The following is a 23,542-nucleotide window of genomic DNA, read 5'->3' as shown; positions in this document are numbered from 1 at the left end:
TTGTTAATGAAACAAACAAATATGATTGAAATGAAGAAGGGGCCTGGGAAGAGATTAGAAAAGCTATAGGAAAGACAACAAACTGGGTGAGGCAGAAAGCTCCTCAGAGTCATGTCAGCTGAGACTGCTCCCTATCTGGGTGTATATATGAGAATGAGCTAGTGGGGGAACACTGGGCTCCCCCGCTTTGAGTGAGCAGGGAAACTCAACAGAAGGAAGCAGCCCTCTTTGTGAAAGCTGCTGCTTGATGATGAGTATGCAGAGTAAGCAGCACGACCAATAATTGAAACCAGGTCTAGACTCTTAATTAAAATGCTACATTGTCTCTATCCTAATAAATTAGGCCTGATCTTCACCTGGAATAGGCCCAGATTTAACCTCAACTTTGTTAGACACGGATATTTTAGATTGTGCACAGTCACACAGATGCTGAGAGAGACACTGCCTGTTAGTTTACACCATGTTGTAACAGAGATCTACTTCTCATAGCAGCAGCCTGGGTCCCGGGGGACAGACAGGCCTGCATCACTCCAGGAACCTTCATGTCAATGGATCTGCCTCCAAGAGCAGAAGAGAAACAAGTTCTGCAGATGCATTTCCAAACCACTACAAAATATTTTGCTCTCTCTACCAAACGCCTTTTATCATAACCTTGCAAATTAATAGACAAGATTAAAAAATTTCATTTTTTTTATCAATAAAACGGGGAGATGTGTGTACCGCTCGGGAACTCCTTTTAAATTGGTATCATAATAAAATGTACTTAAAAAGTCAAAACTGGAACTCTGAAAAGACAGTATCCTAGGATCTCAAAATGCTGCCCAAACAATTTAAGATTAGATTATATCAAAATGATTCTCAAATTTCAGTTTATATGAAATGATTCTGCAGAGTGATCCGCTTTATACTTAGGTATCCCAGTACCAACTCCCAATTTTCTGTGCCACAAGAACCCAAAATAACGGCTAATTTAAAACTGAGTTAAATTTTATTTTAAAAAGCATTTTATAATTACACAGACATATAGATGTTTTGGGCGATTCAATACCACATATTGTGTTTTATTTATCACGTTTAAACATTTGATTTTGCAGACACTTGCTGTTCAACTCTTTATTTGCTATGTAATTCTAACACAAATATTAATCAGCCTAGAGCAGAAGTGTTCACTCACTTAAACTTACTAATTCTTACTTTTTTAAGAACAAAGAGGTAATTATTTTTCCTGGTTATCTTTACAGTTGATATTGTTTAAACTTGTTTAGTTGGTCAGTCAGCAAATATTCATTGATCAGGAACTAAGGACCAAACACTGCTTAAGTCAAAAATTATTTAGATATAAGGAAAATCAGTGGTTAAATCCATTGAAAATATTTAAATGGAGATGATGCAACCAAAATGAGACTGGAAAAATTATTAACATAACTGAAGAATTATCGTTAAAATAGCTAGTATCTGCCTGGTATTTTTAAAATACTCACCTGTAGCAAATAGGAACTGCCTGGCTCTAGTAAGCTGACAGCTTCATTCTGCATCGTGTTCTGTTGTGTAATTGCATCTTCTCGTTTCCGCTCTTTCTGCCCTGCTTCGTCATCTTCATATTCATCTAAGCACTGAAAGAGAGAATAGTTTCCATTTTATTCCCACATAATATTAACAATGTTTCGATAGCATGTGAACATACATTTAATAGCATTAAATAAATATTTGTGCATTCAGAAACTAATTTACACAGTAAAGGTGTTCCTTTCAGCAATACGGACTTTTAATTCCTGTAAACTAACTTATCTACTAAAACCGTGTCAACCTTTAAACAAGGTACTTTTTGGAGAGTAATAAAAGATACACCACAGACACGGAATACAAAGCCTAGTAGTGAAAATATAAACACACACATACACACATGCAGATAATGATAAAAGCCATTTTCCGGCTGAGAAGTGCCTACGAGTGGATACAGAAAGAGCATTTCCACCTAGGGAGTAAGTCTTCTAGAGACTCTGTAGAAGAGCTTATAATTTAAAAGATGGGTATAATTTGGAACTGCAGATACAGAAAAAAGAGAATTTCAGATAGTGGGAAGAGCATACAGAAAAGCTTACGGGAGAGGGTACTGCTAAAAAAGTGGAATCAACAACAGCAGTTATCTATCTCCAGACTTTTTACATGGAAAAAACAACCATAAAGAAAAATAAAACACTAGCCATTACACCCACTGTGGAATGGGTCATCTGTTCCTTGCAATTGAACACATTCCTAACCAGTAGACTGCCCTAAAGGGTTCTGAGAGCAACAAAACAGAAATAAATCATGTCTCTGCAGGCACTCTGTAAATACTAAGACAGACAAAGCATGGTGTGACAAGAAAGACAACAGGACTTAAACTGTGCAAAGAGAGAAAGAGACTAAGGCCACTGTACAAACCAAGAAGGGTCCCTGGAGTGTCTGGAGTAGAAGGAACATGGTAGATAAGCAGCACATTTGAAGACACAAGGTCCACAAATGCGGGATGTGGAAGAAAGCATCTGTCTGAGATAGTCTTAAACTAGAGATGATGTGGAGACGAAGCTAGTGGACAGAATGGAAAGGACAGATTAAAGAAACAAGGAGGCAGGGCCGGCCCGGTGGAACAGTTGTTAAGTTCATGCACTCCACTCTTGCAGCCCGGGGTTCGAGGGTTTGAATCCTGGGCACCAACCTACACACCACTCATCAAGCCATGCTATAGTGGCATCCCACATACAAAATAGAGGAAGACTGGCACAGATATTGGCTCAATGACAATCTCCTCAAGCAAAGAGAGGAAGATTGGCAACAGATGTTGGCTCAGGGCCAATCTTCCGTACCCCTCCCCCTCTGCTGCCCCACCCCAAAAAGAAAAAAGAAACAAGCAGGCTGAGATTCCAGAGAGTGTTCAGGGTCCTCTCCCAGAATGCAAGTGACTGTGCGTATAGGTGTCAGCTGCCCTCGTCACATTAGCCTGTGGAAACTGGGGCTTGGGTAATCAGTACAAGAAACATGATAATATAGTGTTTACTGCTATTGCTGTGAGTAATAAACTGTCCTTGACTCTGACCCAGGACACTAGTGTCTTCCACCAGGATACATGAAATGATACAGGCTAACATGTGGGCTTGGAAGTGGGGTAAGGTCCCAGACCCTTCACCATTCTTGATAGAGGTGAGGCCTGGAAAGGCATATGCTCTGATCACGAAGGAATGTAAATAATAAACAGCCTGAGAAGCCTGGACTTCTCTCTACATAGCATGGAAAGATGCTATAGTGCTACAATCCCCTAAATTATAAGTAAAACATGAACACGGTTGATTTTGGGAAAATCATACAGCACTTCAGAGTACAGACTAACAGGGACAGGGACAAAAAATGGAGAGACTAGTTTGACTAGTTAAACAACACAGCAGGCAATCTGATCCAATGAAAAACGATAGAGCCTAGGTGGAAAACAGAATAAAAGAAATCTAGTAAAGGGTACCAGAGTTTAAGAAATTAATCCTTATTAGCAAAAGAATCTCTCTTAGGACTTGGTTTGGTTGGTTTTTGTTACTGAGGAAGATTTGCCCTCCGCTAACATCTTCCTTTATTTTCTATGTGGGTCACTGCCACAGCAGAGCCGCTGACAAGTGGTGGAGGTCCGTGCCCGGGAACTGAACCCGGGCTGCTGAAGCAGAGCATGAACTTAATCACTAGACCACAGGGCCAAGCCCCTCTCTTAGGACTTTTCAAAAACTTTCTTGGGGCCAGTCCTGCAGCCTAGTGGTTAAGTTTGGGGCACTCTACTTTGGCAGCCCAGGTTCAGTTCCCAGGCACAGACCTACACCACTTGTTGGCAGCTCTGCTTGGGCAGCGATCCACACACAAAACAGAGGAAGACTGGCACGGATGTTAGCTCAGGTTGAATCTTCCTCAGCAAAAAAACCCAAAAAATAAAACCTTCTTAAACCAACAGACAGTATCATGTTTAATGGCAAAATATCAACAAAATTTAAAAGCAAAATCAGACTTAAGACATTTATGGCCACTAGCAACACAGTAGTTAACATCACTCTGGAAGTGCTATCTGATAAAATTAAGTAAGAAGAATAAAAGATTTCAACATTAGAAAAAAGACAAAATTCCATCATTTCAGATGATGTGATTTTGTCAAGAAAATAACCTAAAAATATTTTAGAATTATTACAGTTCCTTAAGATGGCTTTTCAGTAAGTATGAAAAAATCAAAAGCTTCCCAAAGTAATATCAACAGCCAGTTAGATTATATAACTTTAAGAATAACCACAAAAACAAACTAAAAAAACTTTATGAAAAAAAGTGTAACACTTTACTGAGGGGTATAAATTAAAACCTGTTCTTAAATTGAGGAAAACCTAAGACTGTGAAGGTATCAATAATCTGTAAATCAATTTATAAACTGAATAAAAATTCCAATCAAAATCTTAATGTAATTTATTTGGAAAGTAGGGGTGGGTCATCTGAACAAATAAATACGTAAAACATCCAGAAAAATTACTTTTTAAAGAAGAGTTATGACAGAACACTCTGACACTAAAATGCATAAAACCACAATAATGAAAACTGTATGAGAAGGGTCCAACTGAAGTAAAGGAATTCTTCAATATATAGCACTGAGGCGAGAGGTCAACCACGTAATTCATGGAGGGGCTGAGAAGTAAGAGTCGAAAATCTGAAAAAGAGAAAGAGCGGTCTCATCTCTATCTGCCGCTCTGTGAAGGCAACCGTCCCTCCTCCCACTCCCTCAATAACTGTGCACTCCCTTAACAACACACTGAGAAGAAAAAAAACTGCAGTGAATATCTGATAAACGAGCAACCATATGAGACAATTCAGGGAGATGGACGGTGACACCCCAGGATAAAATTCGGAATGTTCTTTTCTATGGCAACATCATTACCCACGGACCTGGGAACCTACTCATCACACATACGCTCTCCCAGAAGAGTGTGTGCATCTTCCATACCAGGCAGCTTCTAGAACAGGGATTAGTTCACAAATCACAACTTCCCTGCAAAGTGCTTCTAGCAGGCAGGCCAGTTCTTTTTAGCAACAAGCATCCTACGAAGTCTTTAAACTACTGTATATAACTGGGATAAATATATCTGGAGGAACAATTTGGGGGAAATGGTGAGAAATCAGGAGAATGAAGGCAAAAAAGAACTGAGTTAACTGACAAAGGTGAGTAAAGACACCTTCTACTTCTATTTCTTGCAAAAATTACTAATTCCCTAAGCACACAGCTCTGGTATCCTTAAGGGAGAGAAAGAGTTGTTTTACATAGATTAGAGAGGGTGTTGCATGAGAAGTGGGTTAACAATTCTTTGAAATCTAAACCAAAAAGTCAGATTTTATGAAATGACCTCTTTTAAACAGAGGTGATAATAATAAGCATTACTGGTTCTCATCAAGCTCTTTGCTTTTCCAAAAGTCGCATTTTAGAGTGCTAATATTTTAGCAAAAAAAAACCCTGAACAAAAAAAGAAAATGTAATTTTCATTGATAACAAATTACTAATGTTGAAAAAAAAGAGAAATCGTAACATATTCTAAAAAAAATTATTCCAATTATTGCTACAGATATGACAAAGTAACCAAATAAAAAGGAAATTATGATATTTTTAAAGTCCTATTAGTTAGAACTCAAAAAACTGTACTTCATAGGAATAGAATAAAAATTTCAGAAATAGACCCACATAGACAAACTGGGTTTCCAATAAAAATGGAAACACACCACAGTGGGAAAAGACGGACTTCTTAATATGTGGTTTGGGGATAACTGGATAGTTGTATTAAAAAAGCTCAAATTGGATTTATTCCACATACCAGGATAAATTTCAGTGCATCATTAAAAACGAGCAGAAACTTGAATAGAGAGTCCACCAAAGAAAACACAGGGATGGAAAATAAACACATGGAAAAAGTCTATTATTATTTATTAGGGAAATGCATTTTAAAAGCATGATGGGCTATCACTACACACCTACCAGAATGAGTGAAATTAAAGACCAACAATACCAAGTGTTAATGAGGATCTGAAATAACTGAGCATCTCTTATATCGCTGGTGGGAACTAAAAATGGTACAGACATGTGGAAAAGAGTGTGCGGTTTTTTATAAATTTAAATATACACTTATCATATGACCCAGAAATTCTACTCCTAGGTATTCACCAAGACAAATGAAAACATGTTCACTTACAACTTGTAAAAAAAATCAGCTTTATTCATAATAGCTCCAAACTGGGAAACAGTCCACACACATGTCCCTCAGCTGGTGAACGGATAAACAAATAGAGTACAGCATGTAGTGGAATACTACTCAGCAACAAAATGAACGAATCTCAAAAGCATTCTGCTAAGTGAAGGACACCAGAAAATAGTAACAGAAAGCAGAGCAGTGGTGGCCAGGATTTGGGTGCGAGGTGAGGGGCTGACTGGAAAGGGGCAGAAGGAGTGATGGATGTTCTATAACCTAATTCTCATGGTGCTTTCCCCAGTTGTGTACATTTGTCAAAACTCATCAAGTTGCACTCGAAACAGTAGCATGTTATTGTAAGGAGACCTTAATAAATATGCCTTACAAAAAAAGAAACAAAATGGAGGTACTGAACAAATGAAATGAGTTGGAAAAAAAAAAGGACTAAATCTGATTAAGCCTCTAGATCCAACTACTAATTACAGGAAATAGAAGGGACAGAAGAACGTATTAGACAACACCATGGAGACGGAATCATGAAAATTCAGAACGTGCGAAACTCCAAGCAGGGGTCGGAAAGCTGCAAAAGACCAAGGAGCAAGTATTTTAGTCCTCTGGGGCCACATAAAGTCTGTTGCTTTTTTTTTTTTTTTAACAACACTTTAAAAATATAAAAAGCACACTTAGCTCTGTCATACAGACACAAGCCTCTGCTGACCCCTGCTATAAAAGGCAAATGGTCAGTTTCCACAACTAATAAATTGCAAGAAGCAGGGAGAGAGGGAAAGGTAGAAGAGACACATAAAATTGAAATTCAAAGGCATATGAACCATACCAATGTACTGACCTCAGCTGCATCCTTATTGAAGGAAACTATTTTAAATTACTTAAGAGACAGTTTGAACAATGAATATATGATGAAATTAAGTCTCAGGAGTTTCACGACATTAAGGAACTATTTTTAACTTTTTTAGGTGTGATAGTGATTTTTTTGTTGTTTAAAAAAAAGATTCCATGTCTTTTAGCGATATATACCAAAACATTTAAGAAGGAAATAATATGCCATCTGAGACTTGCTTTAGAGTAACATGAGAGAGAATGGGTAGTGTGTGGGAGTATAGATAAAACAATACTAGCCACGAACTGATAATTGTGGAAGCTGAAGGATGGGTACACGGAGGACTTCATTATACATTCTCCTTATTTTTGTATATGATTGAAATTCCTATAATAAAGTTTTTAAAATAGCAATAAAGTTTAACCGTGCACTGACTAAACTAGAACTAGATAAATATTGTATTCTAAGTAGAATAACACTTCTGCCTCTAGAGAACAAAATGGTGGATTATTTGAAAACTGTCTTCAAAGAAATGGGAAATGTATGCAATTTGATGCAGAGTGAAAAAAATGACAAATAATAGAAATACATACATTAACTATCTCTAGGTTGATTTTTTTCTTTATAACTGTCTGCCAAGTGTGAGATCAGCAATTATAAGAACTCAGGGGCTGGCCCCATGGCCGAGTGGTTAAGTTCACACGCTCCGCTGCTGGCGGCCCAGTGTTTCGTTGGTTCGAATCCTGGGCGCGGACGTGGTACTGCTCATCAAACCACGCTGAGGCAGCATCCCACATGCCACAACTAGAAGGACCCACAACAAAGAATATACAACTATGTACCGGGGGGCTTTGGGGAGTAAAAGATAAAAATTTAAAAAAAAAATCTTAAAAAAAAAAAAAAAAATTTTGGAATCAGACACCTAGATTCAAATTCCAGGTCTATCACCTAAAATATTATTAGTAAGATTTTCCAGGAGTGTAGGGTGCTGTTAAGCACTAACATCTAGTATTTCACATAATTCTGACAAAAACCTTGGGAGGTGCGTACTACTTTACAGAAGAGGAACTGAGGATTAGCATTAAGTGACAGGCTCAAGGACACAGTTGTTGGGCGCAGTCAGAACTCCAACCTAAGCCATCTAACAACAAACCCTAAACTCAGTCTCCCAACTGCCAGGTGTAATCTACTCATGAGTCCGGACATCCATTCAGCGTACTGCAACACAGAATTTGTATGGAGAAAAAGAAAAGGAACAGGAAAGAAAATATCAGTGAGCACCTTTTTGTGCAACTTCTGTTTCAGATTATCTGTGAGTGTACACCTTGTAGAACACAGAAATTACTGGGAGTTGCAGGAAGATAACACTGGCTATGAGTTGATGATTGTTGTAGCTGGATGACAGCTATATAAGGGTTTATCTACTGTGTAGTTCTGTGTAAATTAACATTTTTTTCGAGGAAGATTAGCCCTGAGCTAACATCTGCCAATCCTCCTCTTTTTGCTGAGGAAGACTGCCCCTGAGCTAACATCCGTGCCCATCTTCCTCTACTTTATATGTGGGACGCCGGCCACAGCACACCGTGCCATGTGGTGCCATGTCCACACCCAGGATCCGAACCAGCAAACTCTGGGCCGCCAAAGTGGAACATGCACACTTACCTGCTGCGCCACCAAGCCAGCCCCTGTAAATTAACATTTTTATATTTCCTTTTTTAATTTTAAAGGGACTTTCTGGAGGAATTCTACCAAGTCTCATTTCCACACACACTTGAGTCACTGACAGCAGGGCAGGCTTCCTCAGGTCTCATCCATCACGTACAGACCTCTCGCTTCCATATTGCTCTGTACATGCCCAAATCTGATCCAATCCTGCAACCGTGCCCTCCCTTCCGAACCATTCCACTGTGCCCTCTGGAATGCCTGCTGATTAACAGTTTGCTCTCCTCGGCTGCGGAACGAAACCTAGCTGGCTCCTTGAAAAAGGCCTTCTTTCCCCCGTAGCTCTCTCAACTGGAAGCTGTTTGTTTTTGAACTTCTCTCAGCCCTTCGGGCCTGGTGGTCGGGCTGCATCTTCTCTGACCACCTTCCTGGAGCAGGTCTCTCTCCTTTGGCCACAGTGCTCTGGCCCAGTGATTCTCTCTCAGTCAATACCACTCCCTTTGAGGCATGGAATTCTGTGGAGGCATGTTTGGTCATATCGATGACTAAGGGATGCTACTGGTTTATGGCTCAGAAGCATGGAATGCTGTCCTTGCAATTTGAAAAATCAGTCCCTCTAAGAAAAAACTGACCCACATCCCATTCAAATGTAGAATGTAATACTGAACAATCATGTGGGTGAAAAATCTATCTCTAACGATCTGAGCCTAACCACGTTTCACTTCTAAAACACAGTGAGGGGAGGGGAAGGCTACAGGATTTTAAAATATACACAGACTTTTTCCAGGAAGACCACTCTCTGTAAATACAAGAAATGTGATATTTTGTTTGTTAGTAATCTTAAAAAAAAAAAAGTTGCTCAACATATTGGAAAATATCACTAATAGCAAAACTATTCATGGTATTTGAGTCACTAATAAAGCACACTTTTATCAGTCCAACAAAAGTCTGAAAGCCACTGTGCTATGTTTTTATAGCTCTAAGACCTTGCTTGAGGCAAGAGACCGCACCTTCACAACAGCAGCATTACCACAGTCCATCATACTTTTATTACAAACATGGCACATATAGGACATCTTCAATAAATGTTTGCTGAACTACATCCTGGGGTGTTAGACGAGAGCCTGGACTGATAGAACCAGATCACGAAGGACACTGAGGCCAAGGAGGAGCTGAGACTGCAAGTCCCAAATACAAAGAAACTGGCCAATTACTGTTCAACTTCCTGAACAAGTGAGAGCTGTAACACATTACTTTTGAAAGACTAACCTTGGAGTGATACAGATATTAAAAGCACAAATAAACTTGACTTAGGAAAGCTAAGGCAGTAGCTTCCTTCTACTAAAATTTCTATTACTACTGATCAAAGGTTCTTAATACACAAAAAAAATTTAATAAGCTCAGAAACTGAAATAACTAAAAAGGATCCACGTCATGGTAGCTTTCCCCTATCAATTTTATAAAGTAGACTTCCACAGAATTCAGGAGTCAGAAAAAGCTATCAACATACTATTTTCCTACTTTAAACACAATCTGTTTTAACCTATTTTTTAAACGCTTCTAATATACAGAGAAGAGCATATTCCATAGGACTTTTTACTTATCTTAAAGAGACTTCTTGGACAATAGGGCACAATAGACAACCATCACTCACAGCTACTGTTTTTTTTTTTCTGGTTTTTCTCCCCAAGTGCCCCCAGTACATAGTTGTATATTTCAGTTGTGGGTCCTTCTAGTTGTGGCATGTGGGATGCCACCTCGGCATAGCCCAACGAGCGATGCCATGTGCACGCCCACGATCCGAACAGATGAACCCCTGGGCCACTGCAGCGGAGCGCTCGAACTTAACCGCTCGGCCATCGGGCCAACCCTCAAAGCTACTATTTATCCAACACTATGTATGCTAAACCAAACAAAAAAAGATAATCTTAAAAGATATTTCAAATCAAACACATTAAAAATTGTTAAAATTAATTTTTAATGACATAAATACTTAAGCCAAGTTTTCGTACTTTGACATTCTGACAGAATAAATTGTGTGGGATACTATCTAGTTCTTGGAAGAGTTCAGCTAGATACAGCTTCACAGTCCTTTTTCTTCTTTCACATTTATTCTCTTTCATAAGCGATGAGTCTTAAAAATGAAACATGATTCATTCAGTTCCCAACAATACTCACAACAGTTCATACAAGACCATTAAAAAATGCTAGTTCCTTTAATTTTCAGAATCCCCCCAAAACATTTTAAGACTATTCTCTTCCATCCAAATGTCTATGTAACATGGACATCTGATCTTAATAGAATCCACACAAATTCCTTAGGTGTTTTAGTTTTTCAATAAATTTCTACAAAGTATAAATACTTCTCTATAAAGCTCTAACACTAAGGAACAGCACAACATTTGCTTCATATGAATTGAACAAGCAACAGAATCACAACAAAGCTAAAATGAAATGCAAATTTCAAACAGCCAAGTAAGTTTAATTCTATGTACAATAAATCATATTACTGTGACTAAAAGCATGCTGAGTGCCCCTTGCATTTAAAAGAAAATCAAGTAAGCAATCTTAGCAAAGTTTTTAAGGAAAGCTTTGAAATTTTTTTTTAAAAACTACATAGCTCCATGAGAGGGGTAAAAAGTCTGTATTTGGAATCACACAATTACAAACCATGAATGTGGATAAATGCCTTTCCAAAATAAAAGTTAACGATATCCATGAAAGGTATCAGGGGAGTTAAGACAGATTCCACTCGTTTTCTTCAGTGAGGCCATGCCAATCCTATCAGGACTGCTGCTTCTTTATCTGCCTCCTTCTCCAGTAATACCCTTTTCCCATCCTCCATTAGTCCTTTATCTAGCATATATCACTCTGTCATCACTCAACCTTTGCCTTGCTTTTCCTTACCTTCCCTCCCTGCTCCCAAGCCAAGAGGTTTATTGTGAAATGGTTAAACAAAAAACTTTCCAATACAACAAAAAGAAAACTGAAATAAGATCAAATTAATAAGCATCTCTATGTGAAAAGAACTGAGCAAAATAAACAAATGACCTCTCTCCTCTCATTAGGTAGCTGGAAAAAGCCACAGATGTCTGTATTACAATGATTCAAAACTGCTACACACACACATACACACACAGCCCTATGCCAGAAAGTTTGGGAACTAAGTGGAGTAAATTAAAATGTATGAATTTCCAAGACTAATTATTAAACATGCTGATTAACTTGGAAATTAGCCACCAATGTGATCTACCATTGAATTAGTTATGCTTTCTAGCAATTTGGTAACATACTATGAAAGTACTTTGATTTCATGGATTTAAAAGCTGAGTTTGCAATAAAAGTTGCGATTTTAGATAAAAAGAAATCTTATTTGTAAATAATCTAAAAACATAAGTCTTCATAAACAGAAAATGAAAACAGAATTTCATTCTTCTGCAATTTTAAGGCAGCTTCCCCATTATTAAAATTCTATATCAAGCCAAACCTGCAAAAAATAGTAAAATGGTAGCTACCATGGGATTGGTAGAGGGGATAAAACTGATGGTGTTTAATACTGCAAACTTACAAGTAGTAGTAAATAAGCCATAATAGTGCACCGTATACTGCACTAATGCACAGTACAGTGAATACAGATAATGACAGTGTACACAATCCTGTAATGTGATAAATATCACCACAACAGGAATCATATTACAATACACAAATGTGTCAAAGTAACACCCAGTATACTTAAACTTACATAATGTTACATATCAAATTTCTTCAATTAAAAAACATTCTATAGCAATATACCAATACTATCAGATGTGACTCAGCCATGGTTGGTATCCAACCATATTACCTTGTGCTGGGATCCCACTGGCTGAGCAGTGTCAGGTCCTCTAAACAGCAATATTCACGACAAAGGCATTAGATTAGGGCAGCATTCTCACTTTCAGCCATTTCAACAAATAATAAAAGGATGATAATTACAAAACTATTTGGGTACTTTTTATTTAAACAGAAAATTACATTTTTCCTAATTACAAAATTAATTAAGGGACATTAGGAAAAAACTTTTAAAATAGAGAAAAGAGTAAGAAATTAAAAAATCATCCTTAATCTTAAAATAAACAACAAGGATTTGGTACAAATCCTTCTGCTAGAACTTTATTTTTTAATTCAGATAATTGTAGGCATCTTGCTTTGAGATCTACTTATTTTGTTTTCAACAAAAATTTTAATAGCTACGTAGTATGATATCAGATTATGAACACAGCATGATTTGTTTAATTATATCAGTGCTGTGGGACATACAAGCTAAATAGCTTTTCATATAACTTTTTGTGTACATCTCTAACTTGTATGGCTTTTTAAAGACCCCGTCAAATTTTCCTCCTGGAAGGTTGCAGAAGGCTGTCTCATACTGATTATCATTGTTTTAACTCTCTCCAAACACATTAGGCAAAGGTTTTACTGAATCCTAGTTAGCAAGATGAACTTGTACTGGCTTTATGATTTCTTAATGGATCTTCGCTTTCTTCACTGATGTCCTCTCTCAATGTTTAAATTGGTTTATTCAACTCCTTAGTATTTCTAAAAGTTCTTTAAATAATGAGGATGGCAACCTTTGTCTATCATACGTTGTCAATTTTTTTTTCTAGCTCACCTTTTAATTGCTTAAGTTTTTCTTTTGAGATTTTCTTTGATTTTTGTGGTTTTATGTTAAGCAAATGTTTTTCCCACTAATTAACTAATTAATTAGTTAATTTCCCAGATCTAATTAACACATATATTTTCTAATTTTTACTACCTCATTTTTAACTTTTTAACTCATCTCATATTTAACTTGTTGTACAGTAAGGTTGGAATCTAATGGTTTTTCTACAATAATAAGCAACTGTGCTGTCCATATACATGGAATAATCCAGAGCTGCAACACTGGCAGTTGCATGAATAATGACTCCAGGAGTTCAGCACACCCCTCTAGCCTTCATACCCAGGAGCTCTGAGCAAACCATCTCCTCAATACCAATTCAAAATACTGTCTTTATTATGTATTTTTTATATGGCTCTGTTTTCAGCTTTCTATTCTGTTGCACTGATCCATCTATATTAATACTCCAATCATATTATTTTTATTATTATAACTTAGTAGTATCTAGTAATATCTAGCAGTGTACTTCATTATTATTCACTTGTAAAACTTTCTTGGCTACTCCCAGCCAATGTATTCTCCTGGCAGAATAATTATTTCAATGCCTTTGAATTATGTATGAATTATTTGAGGAAAACTACAACCAACATTTATTAGCTGTGATCCTGTAGAATGGGGACAACAGCAGGACCTACATAACAGGGTTGTTGCTATTCACGTTAGCAACGAGCGAGAACCAAGGAAATCAAAGTAGACAGGCACATGGACAAAGCCAGCAAACAGAGGTGGAATCCAACTGGCCTAGGGAGAGCCACAGGCAGTAAAGCGGCAGTGACCGCAGACCCCTGGTCTCCAAGCTCGTGGTGTCATTCGTGTACACAGAAAATTTACAGAGGGGAAACCATGAGGAGTTTGGTGTCGAGCATTTGAAAGAGGAAAGGAAGGACCAAGGTACAGATCAAAGGCTAAACCTCTTCCACTCAAACTGCAGGGGAGCCTCTGAAGATGGCTCTAAGTGCAGGGCAGTCAGGCAATACAGGCACACAAAAATGGAGAGTTCCGACGGGGTTCTCTAGTTTCCCTGAGAGGTAATTAATTGTGCTCTTCAGCTGACCATCACATGTACAAGTTTAGGATAAGGTAACGGGTGGGAGGTGAATCAACAGTTTAAAATAGATATTGTAGGAAATATGAAAGTGAGTGAAATAAAAACATGTACAGGATTTTCAGACAAGGGCTGAGGGTCTAACTCAGAATGACTTCAAAATAGCACCGATCTCTAATACCAGACGTTGCTAATTTAAAGCTCATTACTGCTGTGAGTCCAATTCTACTATGAAAACCTCCTCAATATTTTCAGCAAGTTGTCTATTTTTGGAATGAGTGTGGAGGAGGGTCTTCCCGTATCCCTTAATTGTTCAAACAGGTAACTCAGAAGTAAGTCTTGACAAGCCGGGTATTAATTGTGCAATTATAATACTTGAAAATAATAACTTTAATATTTTCCATCAATATCTGACGCTCCCCCACTGGAATTTTTTCTTTCAAGTTACTAAACTTGGTAAGAAAAACTACAGGATCATACTAGTTTTAGGTGCAAATTCTCTCCACAGTTTTATATTATACATTTTCTTTTATCATCTATAACCCAAGTGTCAACCTAACTAGACTCGTTTTAATGCTTTGCAGTTGGGAGTGTAGGCCTGGGTATTTATAAGAAAAATCCCTCAACATGAGTCACACAAACAATGCTAGAGAAACAAACTAGGCACTAGTATAAGGAAAGAGACTATCTTCAGAAGGAACTACCAAAACTGACAAATATGCAAAACATATTCTATCTTAAATGTATCAATAATGGTTCAAACAAGCACAGTGCTGAGGTCGGAAAAAGAAACACTATCCTCTTCAGCTCAATAGCTCACAAATTATTATTAGACTCCTGGAGAAGCAGTCATGTGACTAATCAAAGAAAGCAACCCAAAATATCTATATATAACTTTCACCTACTGTCAGATTTAAACAATCCAGTATTCACAGTCTGTCTTCAGCTACCTCCAGTGATGGAAACTAATCTCATGATAGTTATTCTTCAACTTCCTAGATGTTTGGGCAATTTACTATTAAGCACTCTGTGCTTCAGTTTTCCTTATCTGTAAATGAGGATAACAGCAAGAGAATACACCATAAAATTATAAGGATTAAAGGAAAAAATGTACACGAAAAGCTAAGAACAGTGACTGGCACATACAGTACTTAGTAAATGTTATGTTATCATTATTCTAACTCCCATCAAAGAACACTCAGCTGTACACATAAACATGCTAATAATAATAACAGCTAACTTTTACTGGACACTTACTACGTACTAGGCATTATTCTAATGCTTTGTGTGGATTAGCTCATTTAATCCTCACAGGTAGGTACCATTACCACTTCCTTTTTACAGATTTCTTGGGTCAATGCTGTTTCAACTGGAATCACCTTTTCCTTACTTCTCTATACTAATCCAACCACAAGTATTCAATTCTTCCACACAGTAGGCACTTTGTATTTATTGAATATTTATTGAATAAAACCTTGTTTCATTATTCCAAATGTAAAAATCAGATTATAAATCCTCAATTTCTTAATTTTTAATTCATTCTAGTTCTTGATTACATACCATAAAGCATTGTTCCCTTCTTTCATGGCTGCAAATCCTATTTACTTAATTATATTTTAAGGTTCCCAAAGGCAGGAACCTCATCCAGAATTGTTTCTGAATCCTTCAGTTTCTTGTCAGTAATACCTACATAATAGGAACTTAATACATAAATACAAATGAATATTCCCTAACTTAATATTTAAGACCTTCCTATAAATATTTCAAACAATTTTAATAGCAAATTTATTCATTTATTCAAAAACATTCCTCCTGCTTAAAAATACAATTTGAAAAATACTCATGTACACAGAAACAACTTCTGGTAACTACTTGCTATTTTATCTCAGTCAATTCATTATAGATTCTAATGAGAAACATAGGAGTTTCAAGAACTCATACATAGCATGCTTTAAGAAACACTTTACAAATGCAGTAAAGCATCATTTACTCAGCACTGAACACGCAAAACTTCCCTATGTCTTAAATAATTAATACGGATCACCCTCAACCTCAAACGTCTCCCCCATCCCCCAAATAATGAAAAGCAGTGATAAATACATTCAGAGGATCTGAAACTAAGTCGGCTCTAAAAAACACTGCAGACAGAAGCCCTGAAACTTTTAAAATAAGTTATATCTCAATAGCTTTTGTGGGAAAGTTTATAAAAATACTAAGAATTTCCTATAGCCAAATCATTTATTGAGATTTTGGGAGGCAGGGAGAGAGAAGACTATAGAACAGAAGGCAATCTACCACACATTGAGATTTCTCCAACGCAATATGCTTTCTCTGAGAATTCAGACAAATTTGGGTAAACACAATGAGAGAATAATTTGTATACATACTTGAACAAAAGGAATGATAGCACTGAATCCTTTGGAACCGAGCAATTATCCTGGAATCTCTTTTATGCTTGGAGAAACAAAACCACCAAACTGGCTGTTTCCTTCAGCCAGAATAGAGAACATCACCATTTGGTCAATACTACTAAAAGAAAATTACTAAATAAGGGAAGGTTATAGGAAAAAGGATCCTAAAGAAGAGTATGTTGAGAGTCACAGCTTTGCTGAGGTTTCCTCAGAAACAAAACTCGGTGCCCAGATTCTACAGAGGAATTACGTTTTTGGTTTAGTCTGTCAAGTTCCTCTTCAGTCTTCTCTCTCCCTTAGGAACATTCATCTAGCCTCTCTCAAGAAGCTTTACTCTTCTTTTAAATTTCCTTCTTCCCTATGCACATCCTCTCCTCCCACCATATAGTCAACCTGAAAGTCATTTAATTTAAACTTATGTGAATCATTCACACTAATATATACTTTCATTTTTAAGAACTGCTCCTCTCACAAAAAAATAAAAGTTTATGTCTGTATAAAACAAACTAAAACCAATCTTGACTGTAAGCCAGCACTGAGCACAGAGACTAGCACACTATAGATACTGAAATATTAAGTAAATGAATGAACAAAGAAACTAATTAATCTACTTTAGCCTAGCATGCTCCCCCACTCAGCAAAGGTCATTTCTTAGCACCCTTGTCCTAAATCCTCCACTTCGCTCCCATCCCTCGCTTGGCCCCAAGACTCAAGGACTCACTCTATTTGCTGTACTTTCTTCCTCTATCCCAGGCCTGCAATCACACTGCAACCCAAGTAGGCAAACCAACCTGCGTGACCGAAAGAGGTTCTGCTGCCTCAAGCTCTTTAATACTTCGGATACACACATGCTGGGCACGAAGAAGAGAAAGCACCTAGGAGAAAACTGATGAGCTGGGAGCACAGCTTAAAGGAACCCAACCCTAGAACATTTGACGGGGAGGGGTTTTGGATGAGAATTTAGGAGTACGTGAGTATAGCATTTGAGAGCCTCGGGTTAGGGGGAATATTGACAATGGCTAGACAGTAAAGAAAGTACGAAAGAACTAAAAATTTAATCCTGATTTTGTCTAATTACCATATAACACCTATCATTAAATAGCGAGTTCATTTTACTGTAACTTCCATTAGGTAACATTAAACTCTGCCCTTAATTCTCAGGTTTTATTGATTATACAAAGGTAGTTAACTGGCATTTTTAAAAAACTTTGTAGAGAAAACACTACCCAGGTTAACTCAAAGACAGTAACAATAAGAGCTAACAGTCACACAGCACTGACGAGCCAGGCACTGTGCTCAGTGCTTTCCAGAGCGTCACTCTCTTAACCTGCACAACAGCCCTACAGTACTATTAGTACCCCTACTGTGCGAATCTGGAAGCAGGAAAGCAACGCACCTGAAGTCACACAGCCAACAGTGATGGGCTGTGATCTGAACTCAGACAATCTGGCTGCAGAGCCTATGCTCCTAACCACCAGGCCATACTTAGTATTCTGTGGTGACAGCTTGTCCTCTACTTTTACTGATATTAAAAATGGTCTCAAATACAACAGCTATTTTATACAATGTTCATTAACAGAATTAAGAAAGTCTAATGATTTACCAAGAGAAAGTGCATAATAAGCTCTTTCCTGAGCCTTTGGAGGAATCATAAATACTTATTTATCTAAGATGCTAAAAGGGGAATGGGGGGTATAATGGGAAAAATATATTTCATTGATTCTAAGATGCCACTGATTGAAAACATACCATTATTTTATGTGCCACTGAGAAAGATAATTCTGCCACACTATAATACACTATTATTCTAAAACACAACCTAAATCAAAAGGTAACAAAAGTATAACTCAGTCAATGAACTGTAGTCACCTATAAAGGACACCTTCAATATACGGTTGCTTAAGAGATGAGATCATGTAAAAGAAAATTAGCATTTCCTAAAACGTGCTATATCATTCTGGGAATCTACGTATTTGGAAGACATTAAAGACTTGAGAACAATCTAAGATTGTGGTTTAAGTTGTGGTTGTGGGGAACCTCAAGACAACATGAGGATCGGTTTACCAAACCTACGCCCAGGTTAGGGGATACGTATCAGTGTGCTGGGGCTGCCGTAACAGACACCACAGACTCGGGGGCTTAAACAAAAGAAGTTTATTTCTCACAGTTCTGGAGGCTGAAGTCCAAGACCAAGGTGTCAGAAGGTTTGGCTACTACTGAGGCCTCTCTCCTTGTTTGCAGCAGCTGCCTTCTCACCCACCGTGTCCTCAGGCCTTTTCTCGGTGTGCGCGCATCCCTGGAGTCTCTCTTCTTATAAGAACACCAGTCATACTGGATCAGTGCCCCGCTCTCACGACCTCATTCACCCTTAATTATCTCCTTAAAGGCCCATCTCCAAATACAGTCACACAGGGCTTAGGGCTTGAACATATGAACTGGGGGACACAGAGGGGACAAACTTCAGTCCAAAATAACATACAGCCCCTCTTAGGGGAACCCATTTCTGGAATACAAAATATCATATCTGTTACAGCAAGCTACTGTTGAGGTAACAGTACTCAAGAGAAAGTCATTTCTACGTTAGGATCAATAACTCAAAAAAAAAAAAAAAAAAGAACCAGACTAGCTCTTCATTTGAGACTAAAATAAATTGGAATTTTAAAAATTTTGAATTCTGAAAAATTGTTTAAGGCTCAAGAAAGTGTCCTCATTCTTGGTTCTTACTATATTCTTATACTAGAATCAATTCACATTCTGTATTACAAAGGCAAATCTTGCTTTCAGGTAATTTTCACACATTATTTTCTGTATTACTTAAGAATAAGAACCACAATTTACCTTTGATTCATGAACACCTTGCAAGGCATATGGCTTACAGTAGCTGTTCAATAAATATAAGAGAGAGGAAGAGTGGAGGGAGAGAAGACGGAAGAAAGTAATTCAGATATTTATCAATTTAGGATACAGCACTCTTAACTCTTACCGGCATTTAGCTTGGTACCCTGCAGATTACTTGAACCAAAATACTTAACATTCAAAGAAGGTACAGATACATACAAGTTTAAGATCTAATACAGACTTCAGCTGGTTCTTAGCTTCATGTCACAGCTCATAAAAGTAGAAAGCAAGAAAATCTTATGAACAAAATGTCCAGCTTCCCCAGAGTGAGCATTTAAATGCTATTTGAAAGCAGAAACAGACACAGTTTAAAGACTCTTCAAAGTTTATGGGACCTATATAATCGCCAGGAAGTCTACCAGTGCAAAAGCTTGGCTTTGAACCCAGCTGATTCTGTTTCAACAAGAAATTTTTACAAAAATTTATCTCTTCACCCCCAAAAAAGCCTTCATAAAGCAAAGCATTTACATATAATTTGTACTCTAAACCCTAGAAACTCAGAAACCATCCACTGAGTAGTCAGCAGTCCTGGTTTACTACCTTTGTGGCTCCCATCTATAAAGGGAAAAAAGTGGAAGGACAACGTAAGCTGGAGCTACATGAAAAGAAATAGCCTTAGAAAGTTTTCTCAGCTGTCAAGGATTAGAAGAATGTACACAGCAAAAATAAAGCAACAGTTAAATGTTTGGTTGGGGTCTTAACCATATAAAAAATATTTCAGTGGCACTGGACGGAATAGCAGATACATGAACAAAGTGAACCATTTTTGGTCTACTATTTGACTTGTGTCCACACTTCTCTATAAATTTAGACAATTGAGTATGAAAGCAAATGGTAAGATAATGACACCGCTTTGATTTGACACATCTGAATCAGTGAGCATTAACACACAACAGTTATTCAGTAAGGAAAACATTCCTTCAGCACAAATGTGATTATGTGGTTTCTTTTCTTTGTAATTGAAATTTAAGATTCATTTAAATTGCCAAATCCCATATCATTGGGTTTTAGTTTATTTTAAAAGGATCCAGAGTTCTTGATCTCACATGTCAGACGAAGTGAACAAGACTTTGATAATGAGAGAGAAAACAAAATGTCTACAGAAAATGATAAGTTCATTTTGTCTTAATTCTGACATTTACTGAAAAATGCTCTTATGTAGCATACTTTTCAAAGCCCTTTAAAGAACGATAATAATATGCTTTTCCCATTACATAGTTCAGATCAAATTATATGCCTAACAATTACAAGCATGAACTATTCATTTACATACCTTCCTTCAGTGCTCAGAACACGTTTACTGTTAACCAAGCCATTTATGTGAAAGATTTAAATAGGACACTAGTAACAAAATTCCATTCCTCCATACTTTAGTTGTTTTTCTATTCCCTTTATCAAATGACTCCTTTTAAATAGTGCCTTTCTTCAGTTTAAAAAAGAAAATTTTACTTACATCAATGATTCACTTTTAAAAAGTCTATTAACAAATAGAGGAAACTGTATTTTTGTTATTGTTTGTAAAAATATTTTCACTTTAAAGACGAAAAACCCAAAAAATCAAAGTAAAGAAAAGACAACTGACTTGAGTCTAAACTGAAACTAAACTTTAAAGTTTTCTTAGGTTTCAAATAGATTTGAGTTTACACATTCTATCTCTAATAATTCTGAAATAAGAACGATGTTCCCCAAACAGTACGCCAAAGTGCAGTGAACGCTCAGGCCCCTCCTAGGGAGACAAGTCATGGCTGACACCTGTGGAACACTGCAGGAACCACCGGCTCAAGGGAGTTGAGTCTCAAGATTAGATCCTGCTGCATTCCTTTCTATGCAATCATAACTTTGCAAAACTGAGTCTCTGTAATTAAAAAAAAAAAAAAAACCATGGTCAAAAAAAATCAATATGGACTAGGAAATGAGAATAGATGTCCCAATCTGATTCCAAGGTTTAAGAAACTGTGTAGTACCCAAGGGATGCATACATTCCATTAGAAAAAAAATTTTAGTTAGTTAAGAATAAAAGTATTTCTTTAAAGAAGAAAGGCAAAGAATTCATATTCACTATTTATTCAAGCTGTTAGAACACAAATACCTATGTTGTTTGGACCTAACTACTAAGGAAGTGGAATTATTTGGTATTTCTTTGGATCTAAGGGCATCAGGAAAAAATTACTGGCACACCAAGGGTATGGTGAATTGAGGAAGTTTGGGAACCTTTTGATATGAGTATAAACTGAAGTGCCACTAGGGCTGTCACTAACTTAATGAAGCATGAACTGACCAGTTTATATTATCAAAAGACCATATATAAAAGATACTGTGTAAGCTCTAATGACACTCTCTACAAATATATGAAGTCCTCACCTTTTCAAAACACATTCTCCACCCCTCCCTCTTGCCTTAACTGAAGTCCAGCTCTTGCCTTAAGAGTCCAGCTCCTCTGCAGCTCTCTCTGGGGGGAATACTCCTCTGTCCTCATTTGGGCTTACACAAATTCATCTTCCTCTTTGGTACTTAGGAAAAACAACTAGTATTCTTATGATGCGGACTAAAATTCTTCAACAAATTAACACAAGTCTTACTAATGACATACATAATATAATGGTAACAATATTAATACTAATACTTTGGAGGAGTACAGAACTTCTCCAAAATATTTTCAGAGCTATATCCTGCAATATCAATGTCATTATCCCAACTATTGTATTTCTTTGTATAATCTGAAGGCCCACAAAGCCAGCTCAATATTGATCTGGTTACAGCAATTCAAAGAGGGAGCAGCTTTCAGTACCAAGCCCAGGATCTCAATTAAGAACAAGCAAGTTGCAGCAGTTTCTGCCACCACGCAACCTTGACCAAGCCCCTCCACCTTCTGAGTTCCAGTCTCCCCCACCATTAAAAGTGTCATTTTCATACAGCCACATTTAGTGATGATGAAATGAAATTGCGCTTATTAAAACACTTCAGAAAATGCTGTTACACAAGCAACCTCGTGGATACATCATTCCTTCAAATATTTATACTCAAGGCACTTTGTTAGCAAATGGGGATACAGCAATAAACAAGATGGAAACAAGCCCTCGCCTCATGGAACTCACAGTCTAGCAGGGGAAATAAGGAATATATTTAGTGTCAATTCTCTATCACTAAAATGACAAGGAAGAAACGTTAAAGAGATATTAGTACATAATTGCACAAAACTGTAGGCAACAAAATGAGAGAGAACAGCTAAATTTGGGGAAACTGAAAGCAGATGGACAACTGTTGACTTAGCAGAGCACAGAAAACTGAAATCTTCATGTCAAGTAAAAGAGAAAAAGAATTCATACCAAGGAATTGCAGAAAAGGCTTAGGAACTGGAAGTATCAGAAGTCCCTAAAAGCAAGGGAGAGGAGTGGGCAAAAACAGGAGGGAAGGTGAAAAACCTACAGAACGAGGAGGTTTGGACCCCGCCACCTACAGTCAGGCAACTCTCTCCTCCCCACAGAGATGCTTTACTCTCTACGCATACTGAACCAAAGAGGTGCCTGACTCAGAGACATCAGTAACAGTCAAGCGTGGAGCCAATCACAAGAAACAAGGAGTGGAAGCCTACCCATACAATAGTGGCATTTCCAGTCCCCTTCCCCCATGCAGATCTCAAAACATTAAAATGAAAAATGTATAATAAATATTCTCCATGTTTTCAAACCTATCATGTTTGCTATATACAACAAGTATTTATAATGGGTCCCGTTCACCAAAAAGCCATAGCTCACTATCAGA

General features: G+C 37.4%; 1 protein-coding gene across 1 annotated transcript in view; it reads right to left on the bottom strand.

The window, feature by feature from the left end:
- PAWR (pro-apoptotic WT1 regulator) overlaps positions 1-23,542 on the bottom strand; it is a 103,883-nt gene that overhangs the window by 32,148 nt on the left and 48,193 nt on the right. Inside the window, exon 3 of the mRNA XM_046646735.1 lies at positions 1,482-1,613. Coding sequence (XP_046502691.1) covers positions 1,482-1,613 — 132 coding nt within the window. The remainder of the gene's footprint in view (positions 1-1,481; positions 1,614-23,542) is intronic.

The sequence above is a fragment of the Equus quagga genome, chromosome 19 (assembly GCF_021613505.1).
Source record: "Equus quagga isolate Etosha38 chromosome 19, UCLA_HA_Equagga_1.0, whole genome shotgun sequence".
Classification (NCBI taxonomy): domain Eukaryota; kingdom Metazoa; phylum Chordata; class Mammalia; order Perissodactyla; family Equidae; genus Equus; species Equus quagga.
This window is presented reverse-complemented; position numbering and strand designations above follow the sequence as displayed.